The sequence below is a fragment of the Pogonomyrmex barbatus genome, unplaced genomic scaffold (genome assembly GCF_055798465.1).
Source record: "Pogonomyrmex barbatus isolate J1 unplaced genomic scaffold, ASM5579846v1 scaffold6, whole genome shotgun sequence".
NCBI classification, from domain to species: Eukaryota; Metazoa; Arthropoda; class Insecta; order Hymenoptera; family Formicidae; genus Pogonomyrmex; species Pogonomyrmex barbatus.
The window spans coordinates 10505186-10516917 of record NW_028297160.1 but is presented as its reverse complement, the minus strand read 5'-3'; the positions used below and the strand labels follow the sequence as shown (position 1 = coordinate 10516917).

Here is an 11732-nt window from a genome sequence, read left to right as displayed (position 1 = left end):
ACTACGCGCACATTCACACATTTACGCGCATCCGATATCTCGCGACCGTCCGTCCGCTGGAAAAGCAATTCGATCTGGCGGCGTGAGTACGGTGGGTATGGCCACCCTCCCCTCTCTCTCTCTCTCTCTCTCTCTCTTTCTTCCTCCCTCTCGCTCCTTTTTATCTCTCCAGACCTGCTCAAGCGTCAGATTTCCTGATGCTGAATTCGACTTTGCGATGTATGCCCACTCTCGCGTTTATCGGAAATGCGAATTGCGGCAAGCGCAAGCGTGACGTTTGTCGAGAATACCAGTAACTATCCTGAATACGACTTGATTAAATCGTATGAAAGTTGGATTCTCAATCGCATTCTCAATCGAGATACTCCTTCGCGCGTTATCAATTGACAGTTTATCTATCTATTTATTTATTTACGATGCGCGTCTTATACTTTAAAGTTCCCTTCGAATGAATCTTCGAAATAGGTAATCTTCTTTAAAGCTGACTATTCCGTACCAAAAAAAAAAAAAAGAGATAAACGAAGGGGACGTATTAACAACTTAATTTCAATTAAATATCTAATTATTTTTCGGTGACATTTAATTGAGGCGAAGCAACTTCATTCCAACATATGAATTAATTTAAAATATGCCCTAACATGAATAGATTAGTATTTTTACGCGCACGCAAGTTATATTTAAACGTAATAGCCCCTTATAATATAAATACTTAGAGAAACAGTAATTATTAGTAAGTGCTCGACGCATCATAACATACATAATGCCTGCCAACGTGCCATGCATATCTATCCGCTTCTACTGCATACGCAAAGCTCACAATGCTCATATTACAATTAAGTACTATGGCTGATCGTATTACCATTCAGGTAATACATAAGGGCACAAGGATAAATATGAATACACTGAGCAATCAGCTGTTCAGAGAAGTCCTGTGTAGTTTGCAATTAGCATCGCTGATTAACCATTTTCTTTCAAAATTTTTTTTTAACACTCAATTGTATATAACTTAACAGAATATTTCTTTCTATTCTAAGTAGAAATCTTAACGAAATTAAAAATCACAAACTTCACTGTAAAGCCACATTTAATGATTAAACGTGCAAAAAATGGGATTTATCTCTCTCAAAATCATACTATGGCGCTCAAGTCCGCAGCTTTCGCTTCAAGTTCTTATTTTCGAATCGCTCGGTTTATGAGTTATCCAAGCCAAGTTCGAGCCATTAAGAATTATGATCGTTCGATTCGCATCCGTCCGATCTCATCGCTTTATCCCGAAAAATGAGAGAGAGAGAGAGAGAGAGAGAGAGAGAGAGAGAGAGAGAGAGAGAGAGAGAGAGGAAGAAAGAAATATAAACGAGCGAAAGAGAGAGAGTGAGAAAGAAAGAGAAAGAGAGCGAGCTTGTATACAGCGCCGGATACAGGCCCATCGGTAAATGGATGGATGAATCTGGGCGAAAAAGGGTGCCTTTGAGCTGCCGAGTCCGTTGCTGCCAGATTAATTAACGAAGCACTCGCCCGGGGGCCGGAGGAGGACCAGCAGCAACTCCGTTATCAGGGTGGAGAGCTAATAGACAGATACTCCTGGCTACTTATCTATCAGTCCACCTCTCGATCAACCGTCTTTCCATGTCGAACGACGAATGCCGCTGTTATTCGCGTCAATCGTTTGACTAATCGCTCGTGCTATCACTCGATATCAGCGGCATATCACTTCGATCGATTCCATCTTCTCCATCATTTTCATTCTCTTTCTCGCCTTTTGCGATAAAAATTTGATAAAGAGAGAAGTTTCCATTTTCTTCCTGTCTATAATATTGACGTGAGCAAAAATATAATATTTTCCGTCGAATTTACGAGTGTAATTAATTCTTGTCATTATCCCCTTCACTTTCAAATCTAAAGATCTCGCGGCGGGGGAGGGGGGGAGGGGGAGGGACCGTCGGGGTCCCCCGGAGCGTTCAGAAGGGATTTAAACATAATCGTCGCCGAGAGAGATCGCCGGCCGTTTGTTTCGCGTTACACACAGATCCGCCAAAGATTTCGAAGCGTCCATCTAAGTAATTACTGCAGCTTAGGAGCGTCGTACGGGGGTTGGGGTCAGCGATGATGATTAAACGTGAGATAAGATATAACCGCTCCGCCTCCACCGCGCGCATGCGAGGCGCGGACGCGGCTCTTTCTTTCGTGTTAAACCGAGTCCCTTAATTGAAGTAGCAGCCTTTTGAATATTCCTAACGACGTGCTACATGAAATGTTATAGCACAGCGGTCAACGCGCGATGATCCCCGAGCACGCATCAAGATGCCTGATACGCGGTATTTAAAGTCCAACATTTCGCAGTAACAGCCATTCCTTTTCTTTTTTCTTCTTTTTTTTTTTTTCACGTACTTTTTTTTCACGACGTGTTGTTTTAAAATTTCCTCCTTTGAAACTGCTTTCTCTCTTATCTCTTGTATCAGATATGTTCAATTTATAAAATTACACCTACGCACGATATACTTTCATAAGATACGTTAAGGAAAAAAGAATGTACATTACAATCAGAGAACAAAAGAAAGCGCGAAAGGGAAACTCGGGGGAAGATCTGCGCGTAATATTTCCTCGGCATTGAAATTAATTCACGAAAAGAGGCTGGCAAAATGTGTACGCAAATGCGCGGCCTTTCTCCGCGCTAATAGACTCGTCTGCTCTCTTGCGCTTTCACTTTCTAAAGCACAACGCTGACCCCGGCGTTCTGGGGATAATCGACTGAAAATAACCCCAAGAGACGGGCACCGGGGACCCCCCTGGGTCTCTGATAGACTCGTTCTTCAATACAGCTTGGTGCATCTGTTCCTTTTGAAGAGGACGAATGACTCCGACAATTAGAGGAGAAGCAGCAACGGTAGAAATCCTATCGAAAGACCGCGCGCGCGCGCGCGCGCGCGCCGCACGACCTGCGTCTTATTTCTCGCTTACAATGATCGGGATCGTCGAGATTACGCGATCGTACATCTGCGGGGATATTATCCGAAGACGTAATAGAGACCACAGTGATCTCAGTTTAACCCTAAGGAGTATGAGTAAATTTAAGCGACGGCTGTGAATAGATAAAAGAAGCATCGATAAAGTAATCTCAAAATAGATCATATTTAACTTTGCTAATTTCTAAATAAAAAAAAATAATTAATAATTCATAATATATTCAAAATGAGAGAAACAAGTTACAATATTTTGGGGGATTAATAAAAAAAAAAAAAAATGACAAAATGTTCGATAAAATCGGAGATTCTTATTTGATCACCGGCATTGTAGCGGCCGAAGATTAACATTAATGTGCAGTCAGACATAATTGGCCTCTGCACATAGAATTTACTACAATTAAAGCATTTGCATAACGCGATGGCGTGCCGGGAATATCTTTTCATCAAACTGATGAGCAACCGGTGCCGTGTATTATATACACGAGGTGATAGATTGCCGGGGACAAACACGCTAAGGGGTTTGTTCGTTTAATACTCATCCCTAACTATTCAATACCAGCACGTTGCGGGAGTGTAACTGCTTGCTTGTATTCAAATCAAGGGCCGGCAAATGCTTTTTTTTCTTATCTTTTCAAACCGCCTCAATGGTAAGCCTTAAATGGACTGAGTATAAAAGAAAAAAAAAAAAAATGAGTAAAGTCTCGTCACAAAACACATTGTTACAGTTTTGCTCAAATGTTTTACGTTTTCGATGTCTTCTCTTTACAAAAGATGTTAATTTAAAAAATAGATATCATGCATGCATGTTTGAGTAAATCGAAACGATCGAAGTGAAATACTCTGGGAAAAAAAAAAAATAACGGGTATTTTTATCGCTACGCATTACGCAAGAGTTGCTCGACTAAAAGAGCCTCCTCACAAAATCGGAAAGACCCGGTTTTAAATTCGAACCTGACTGCAGGCAGCGGTCATGATTACCAGCCCGCGCGATCGGCGCGGTTCGCGGTTGAACAAGAGTGCTAAACGACACCAATAAGGAAGTAATAGCAGTACGCAGAGAAGCAGAAACACCGTGGCTTTCTGACGGACTGGCGAGAGAAGGGGCGGCTTCCGCGCGCAATTACGGATTTTGAGTGACAGATGCTCGCCCAGTCGGCAGTCGGAAGATTAAAACAAGTAATCAAAGTCCCGGTAGCCACCCTGGGATGGATATGGATGGATGCACGCCTCCAACCCCCTCTGCCTCTTCCCGCGATCCACCCTTCTGTCACCCTCCCTGTATATCCCCCTCTGGTCCCGCTATCCGTTCTTCCTCCCCTTTCGTCATGTCTCCTCGCCTCGAATCCCCGCACCCCGCACGCGAGTTCCGCTCCTCCTTTACTCATCTTACTCCCTCCTGGAAGTAGCAAACCACCAGGGGTAAGCCCTGCTACTATAATACCACCTATAGCCGTCATCAAGGCGCGCCCTGAATGCTCCTTTAAGAAAATGTTCCTTTCGCGAGCAGTCGCGTAGGAAGGTTATTAGGCGTCTTCAAGAGGCCGGGTAAGAGCGGGGAGGGGGGGAGAGGGGAAGGAGGACTGAGGATGAGTTATATTCAAACGACGCAGATTCTCTATCATGCTTAAAATGCTAAAGGCATACCCAAAACATATCGGTAGTAGAGATTCTTTGGGGAAAGAAATCGACAAGAATAGCAATTGTTATTATCATAATAATATTCGCGTAAACATACTTAAGTCTAAATTAATAGCATAAATATATTTTTTTTTGTTTAAAGTTTAATTATCAAAATGCTAATTTGATAAGTTTACGTTAAGACTTTCTTCAAAATTTTAAAACCATTGGACCTGATGGATTAGTCACCCTTGTAATTGTAGTATAATGATCTTTGGCAAAAATAAAAATTTAATGTTTATTAAAATCGTTTGGAGTACCGCCGTCGATACAATTAGGATCCGAAACCTTACTGTTACGCGCTCGATTGTCCCACAATAGAAGGACCATAAACCGAGAGCGGTGGACAAGAAATCCCTCGATTAGAGACTCGGCAGTACAATGCCGATATAATCTGACCACTTAATCGGCAAAATATAATAGTGAATTGGACGATTACGGTAGTATATTGTACCGCGACTATTGCAGTTCAAAGCAAATTATTTCGATGAAACTGAAGATAATATCATTCATAATTCGAAATGTGTCTTTAGTATAAATACTAACAAAACCATAAAGCAAGAATGTCAATATGCTTTGCAAATTCTATTTCTTATACAAAACGCAAAATAAATAACAGAAAAGATGTAAAAAAAAAAAATAAATTATCTCTCTACACCTTATTCATCATTTTTGTTAAAAATTTGTTAAAAAACATTTTTGTTAAAAATAATAATTATCTGATCACACGAGAATATTCTTTAAAAATAATAGAAAAAGAAAAATAAATGCGAGAAAAAGAGTTTTACTTATTTTAATATATACATATACTTTTTCATTTTATACTTTGCAACGATAACTAGGCCGCACCGTTAAGACATACGACTTGTTGACGCACGGCGGTGCCGTGAGACGCGAATGTAATTAATCTCGAGATTTTCGTATGCGCGCGGGGATGACGAACCGGGATTGGATTTGGCGCAGGGATGACGCGCAGGAGAAGAACGAGGGATGAGCCGTTTATCTCAGGCGTCGCCTTTTCGGTTTTTCCTCCCTCTCGCGATCTCTCGACGCTCTCGCGACGCGTCCCAGGCTCATCGCTTTCTCGAGAATCACGGTTCTCATCTCATCTTTCTCTCTCTCTCTCTCTCTCTCTCTCTCTCTCTCTCATCCCTCTTCCTTGGAAGCATTCGCCGGGACCCCGGCGCAAGTATATCCTCTCTCCTTGAGAAATAATAAGCTCACTCTACTAAATTTATCATGAGTAGTCTTTAAAAGCAGCAGCTTCCGCCAACAACGCACGCCAGCTTACCTATCTACTGACATTGTAACGGCTTTTAATTTCATCATCCACCTCATGCTGCGCGTGTTCTAATTATCTTATGGCATCCGTGTATATACATATATTCCGTTCTCCCCCCTCCCTCTTTCAAAATAATTGTAGCAACTAACACTAATTATTTATATACTGCGTTATAGCATTTTGATTGTAAATTGAATAATCTCTAAGAAACAATTTACAGATTATCTATTGATGATTTGTAAATAAATTCCTTAATAATTTTAAATTACATTACTTATATAATAATTTTCTAAATAAATTGTTATTCAATCTATTCGAAGAATAATGTAAATATTGCTTTTCTAATCATAAATATCTCGAATTTCGATTGAAAAAAATACAAAAAAGACATAAGATTTTCGTTTTTCTTTGATATTATAAAAAAAGAAGATTCACCAATACATTGTGATTATTTTGCTTCTATTCATTAAATTATCTATATCAGCCAATTATGCATGCACATACTTTTGTCTTACAATCCATTCTTAAACTTATTGTACACACAAAATGTACAAAAATATAACATATATATGGAAAGAACACTATATTGTTTAATAAATATGTAGATATATATATAATTTTTTTAATTTTATTAATTTTTTAAACAAGTGAGATATTAATTCTAATGTATTAAATTGCATTGCATTAAAGCTATACATTACATTACATCATAATCTTGAATATTTATATTACATTCTGTGAATATTCATATAATATATTGTGTTTATCCCTTGCAAATAAAATCTCTAAATGCATGCTTAATTAACCGATTCAAAATATTTTTTGCTATCTTTCGGATTTGGCTTGATAGTTTTAGAATCTGGTTGCCAGTTTGCGGGACATACCTCACCATGTTTTTCAACAAATTGAAAAGCTTTAATCAATCTTAATGTTTCTTCGACGCTTCTGCCAACAGGAAGATCGTTGACGCAAAATTGACGAAGAATTCCTTCCTTATCTATGATGAACAGACCTCGGAGTGCAATTCCAGAATCTTGTAGTAAAACATTATATCTACTCGCTATTGTCTTGTTAAAATCACTCAAGAGAGGATAGCCCAAGTCTCCACCAAGACCACCTTGCTTCCTCGGAGTATTAATCCATGCCAGATGGCTGAAGTGCGAATCTGTTGAGACTCCAATCACTTGTGTATTCAGAGCTTCAAACTCCGAGATCTTATCACTAAATGCAATGATTTCCGTTGGACAAACAAATGTACTGTGGACAAAAGAGAAATATAAAAATTAAATATTATATTTATTAAATTATGTTAGAAAAGATAATCGAACCATTACTTACAAATCTAATGGATAGAAAAACAGAACGACATATTTTCCCTTGTAATCGTCGAGTTTGATGGTCTTGAAATCACCTTTAACTACTGCGGTACCGGAGAAATCTGGAGCAGGTTTTTGAATCTGTGGCCCATCATTGAGTAGCTTTGAACTCACAGTAAAATTGCGAGCATTCTTTGCTAGCGATGTATTATCAGTTTTTGTCAACGAAGAAGGCACGGTAGCAAGCTATAATCATACTCAAATTAGGGAAATGATAAAAATATTTTCATTTATTAGATGCATTATAACCATGTTTACATGCAATGAGTCGACAAAATGTTGGAATCGAAATGTTTAATCGAACATGTATAACAAGATATACAGCGAGTTCAATAATACCTACCAGTGTTCCACTTCGTTGACGAAGTGAAGTGAATAATCGAAACATTGCTAATACAGATAATACACGTTAAATTCGTTACGCAATTGTTTGATGGAATTTGTAGAATCGTAGAATCGACTGAATGTAAACGCAAGAAGTTCCGCCAACCCCTCTCACCAACACGCTGACTCCGCAAGACCGGCAGACTCGGAATAGAAAGGTTATGAATTGCCTTGAGACAGTGTGAGTGTGTATGCGTGTAACATAGCAATTCTGCAAATTTAATTTGATTGTGTACAAAATGTTGCGACAAATTTTAAAATGGCCAATATATATATGATATGACATCGTAAAAATAATTATAAAATTGAAAAAGCAAAAGTTGGCAGCACTTGTTCAAGTAAAATATAGAATTCCTAATTTTCCTCGCTTATATCAATCAAGAAAACTATAATTCTTAAAAATAAAAACTTTAAAGATTATTGATATATGCACCACAGTTGAAAAAAAATAATACTAGTAAATGTAAATATAATTAATAACAAAATACAAAATGCTTACAAGCAACATACACAAAACAGAAATATAATCATATGTTTATTCAGTAACAATATTATAGAAGTCTTATGTTCATCTTATTAAAATATATACATATCTATTTATCTGTATATGATGTATAGATTTTAATATAGTAATACTATTATATTAAAGTCAACAAGTATATTTGACTATTCACATTGCATATTATTCCTATCAAATTATATATAATTTTAAAATACACATTATATAAATCATATACAATACTTATAAATGTGTGGTAAAAGAGAAAGCACTAAACAAAAACTCCGGAAGCAAATTTCTTTTCATTTAATCTCAATATAGATTATCAAGGAAAACTCAATATAGATTATCAAGGATAAGATTGATGCTAGAAAATGAATCATATTGATCAATCATATTGAGAAGTGAAATTTCGATAATTAAAAGTTATTATTCAATGACGATTATCTTGTGAAAAATGAACCGAGCTATTGTTAATTTATTAACGTCTTATCAATTCGTTAAGAAGACGTACCATCACAATTTTCGTATCATTTCCTAATAACAAAATGATATTTCCATATACACATAAATTCTATGATATAGCAATCTGAACAGATTTTTTTTAATTGGAAGCCGTGGCAGTTGCGTTCGGCGCGGGAGCGGTCGCTGATGTAGACTCCTCTGTCACGATACGTCGATTCTTCTTTATCCTCTTCCATTCGCCATTCGTGTAATTCATTTGGAAATGCGTTTCAACCAACATCGGGACAGTTGTTCCATCCGATTGTGTTACTTCTTCTATATTTTCCGAAAGCATTACTGTGACTATATTGCCCAATTTAGGACAAGGATTATCTGTAAGAAAAATAATTGATAGTATTATATATACGATAAAATAAGAAAATAATATAAATAATATTATATATACGATAAATAAAGAAAAATAATTGATAGTATTATATATACGATAAAAACACGTGAAATTTGCATATTAAAAATATATATAGACATACCTCTAGAACCAGCCATAAAACCTAAGATAAGAGCCTTTTCTGGACGCGTTACTTTATTTGCAGTTCTAAACATTTCTTGTGCTTCCAACATTTGTTCTCGCTGTAATCCGATAATAATGACATTTCTATATCTATGATATACAAAACCAATATGAGAAATTTCGGCAAATAATTTACCGTAAGAGATAGGCCTTTTCTTGGATTAGCCGCCGCATTAGGTTGTGCAGTAGTTTGTATACGAATCTGAGTGACTGTTTGAGCCGGTCTGACCGTTTGTACGGCAACGGGAGTACTTTCCACAGATGTTATCACCGTCGGTGTGGCTACTGCTAGGATAGCAGTGGGCGTTGTGGTGGTAGTTGTTAACGTAGTAGCTGTGCGACATAAAATACTTAATTAAAACCTACACAAAGCAATATAATCTTTAATGATTGCAACGTTCATCTTACATGTTTGCTGCGTAGTTGTAACCGAAATGCTGCTTGGTGTGCTAGGTGCGGTATAGGATTGCGCTGGTGCCACTGTAGCTGGTGTAACTGGTGTGGCAGGTGGATTTATCGCAGCCAATCCTTGTGCGTATTCCGGAGTCGCCGGGGTTTCCGTGACTGGCGAGGCCGCTGAAGCTGCTGCTGCCGCAGCGGCCGCTTGCGCTTCCGCAACTTTCTTCTGTTGCTCTTCCAGTTCCAACATCTTTTTCCTCTTCTTTGCTTGTGCATATCCGAGAGGTTGCTCATTAATATCCAGTAATTTAATACCTCCATCTTTTCGAATTCTACTGCTGATCGATGTTCTATTTGACATAGAAGTATTTGTGAGTGAGGGAGATCGAAAACCACTTGTCGGAACTCTGCTTGGTATTCCCTTCAAAGGTGCTAAAAAAATACAAATAATATTATGAGAAAATCAAGCATACATGTAATATATATTTGTGAATTTATATTTACTTGTGTCAGTCATCTTCCTTGGCATTCCTCTGCTTCTCACTGGTACAGTAGGAGCTGTGCTTTTTTTAAGATTATTAGCGGCATCAGTGCTTTTTTGAAGCAATTCTGCTCTTAAGGCCGCGCTTTTTGGTTTTCTCTTGAGAGTGAAATGTTTGACTGGTGTCGGTTGCTGGCCTACTACTGAAGTCAATGCAGTCTTGTTAAGATAATGACACTCTAAGGGAAGCATAGCAGGATCATTTTGCTTTTTTAGAAGTTTCCGCAAATCATTGACCAAGTCACCAAAAATTGGCCTGTGTTCATCCAAATCAGTAATATCCGTATTCAAAGAACCAGTTGATGGAAAAGTCTTCATCGCTTCGGATAACATCGATACCCACAATTCACTATCGAGTGATGCAACTTCAATGATCTCTTCCAGTTCCACACGCCACTATTATCGACACATTGAAATAATTAAATTTTAATAAAATTTAAGAATTTACATAAAAAATTCTAGATTTGTTTATTAAATTTTCTAATATAAATCTTGACATGACGAATGATAAGTTAAATTATATCATATCATAAATTCATCAGGAATTTCCATTATAAATTTCATACAGGAATCATAATTTTTCCAACTATTGAATTGAATCGGAAAATGGTAATTTCCTATACATATTAGTCCTACGCACAAATTTTATACTAAGCATTTCAAAAACATCGCATGAATTGAGGACAGCTAAATGGATGGCGCGTGTACATAAATAGGCTAGTGCCAGATGGATGAAAAATGTGTTTGTTATTAATTATCATGTTTGTAGAAGCAACAGACATTTCGATAGAGCGAATTCGTGAAAGATGTAAAAGTAGTGGTATAAACGCGAGCGCGCTTACCTCTTCCACATTGCGTCTGGGTATGTGGAAAAACGACAGGAGTAGCTTGAGTTTAACCTGCGTTTGCAGGTCGGGAAAACAATCCTTGATGTTCCGCAATACTTCGGCATTGAGCTGCGAGCAGATCGAGCTGCCAGTCCAGCTATCGTTTGACGTGCCGAGCTTGTTATGTAGCCACAACGATGTATCACTGTCCCTCACATTCGCCATATTGGAGTCGTTTGCTTTTGACGCGTGCCGTACCTCGCCGTAGTGCGCCACATGCGGTTCCCGCCATAAAGCAGCGCGCGCACACCTCAGAGGGCGATACTCATGTGATCTCCCCTCCTCCTCTGCCCTTGTCAAATTTATGTTTTAAGGGCGATATTCATAATCCAAATCCAATTCAATTTTGTATTCAATTTTGTATTCAAGGTTGTCCTAAATATAGTATTGATAATTTAATCTTGTATTTAAGATTTCCTTAAGAGTGAAATTTAATAATCACTATAAGAGTATTCAAAATCCAAACCCAATTCAATTTTGTATTCAAGCTCATTAAAACGGTGAGTCAATTCTGAATCCTTTTTTATCGATAAAAGTATCTCTAAAAGTAGCTCATTGCTAATAAAATGACTTATAAGCCATTTTATTGACCATTTTTTAAGACATATTTGTTGATAAAAGAGGATTCGGAATATGAATTAATAATATATTCTTGTCAAAATTTCCTTAAGCAGTATTCATAATTCGA

The 11732-nt window shown here is 37.7% G+C and overlaps 2 protein-coding genes across 2 annotated transcripts; both read right to left on the bottom strand.

The window, feature by feature from the left end:
* Positions 1-6536: 6536 nt before the first annotated feature.
* Tpx-3 (thioredoxin peroxidase 3) lies at positions 6537-7859 on the bottom strand. The gene is made up of 3 exons (XM_011634700.3): positions 7642-7859; positions 7261-7484; positions 6537-7179 (listed from the first exon to the last, which is right to left on the bottom strand). The coding sequence occupies exons 1-3, from the start codon at positions 7684-7686 to the stop codon at positions 6720-6722; spliced, it is 729 nt and encodes a 242-aa protein (XP_011633002.2). The 5' UTR covers positions 7687-7859; the 3' UTR covers positions 6537-6719.
* Positions 7860-8200: 341 nt separating this feature from the next.
* Nelf-A (Negative elongation factor A) lies at positions 8201-11263 on the bottom strand. The gene is made up of 6 exons (XM_011647802.3): positions 11000-11263; positions 10121-10553; positions 9626-10048; positions 9354-9550; positions 9177-9276; positions 8201-9018 (listed from the first exon to the last, which is right to left on the bottom strand). Exons 1-6 carry the CDS (start codon positions 11207-11209, stop codon positions 8786-8788), a joined length of 1596 nt encoding a protein of 531 aa, XP_011646104.3. The 5' UTR covers positions 11210-11263; the 3' UTR covers positions 8201-8785.
* Positions 11264-11732: the final 469 nt, after the last annotated feature.

Excerpts from the sequence above, each read along its gene's own strand:
- Tpx-3 (XM_011634700.3), bottom strand. The coding sequence starts at position 7,686 with ATGTTTCGATTATTCACTTCACTTCGTCAACGAAGTGGAACACTG. Across the intron at positions 7,485-7,641 it reads GTCAACGAAGTGGAACACTG|CTTGCTACCGTGCCTTCTTC; the intron begins GTAGGTATTATT and ends GTATGATTATAG. Across the intron at positions 7,180-7,260 it reads TTTTTCTATCCATTAGATTT|TACATTTGTTTGTCCAACGG; the intron begins GTAAGTAATGGT and ends TTTTGTCCACAG.
- Nelf-A (XM_011647802.3), bottom strand. The coding sequence starts at position 11,209 with ATGGCGAATGTGAGGGACAGTGATACATCGTTGTGGCTACATAACAAG. Across the intron at positions 10,554-10,999 it reads CCAGACGCAATGTGGAAGAG|TGGCGTGTGGAACTGGAAGA; the intron begins GTAAGCGCGCTC and ends TGTCGATAATAG. Across the intron at positions 9,277-9,353 it reads GAAAAGGCCTATCTCTTACG|CGAGAACAAATGTTGGAAGC; the intron begins GTAAATTATTTG and ends ATCGGATTACAG.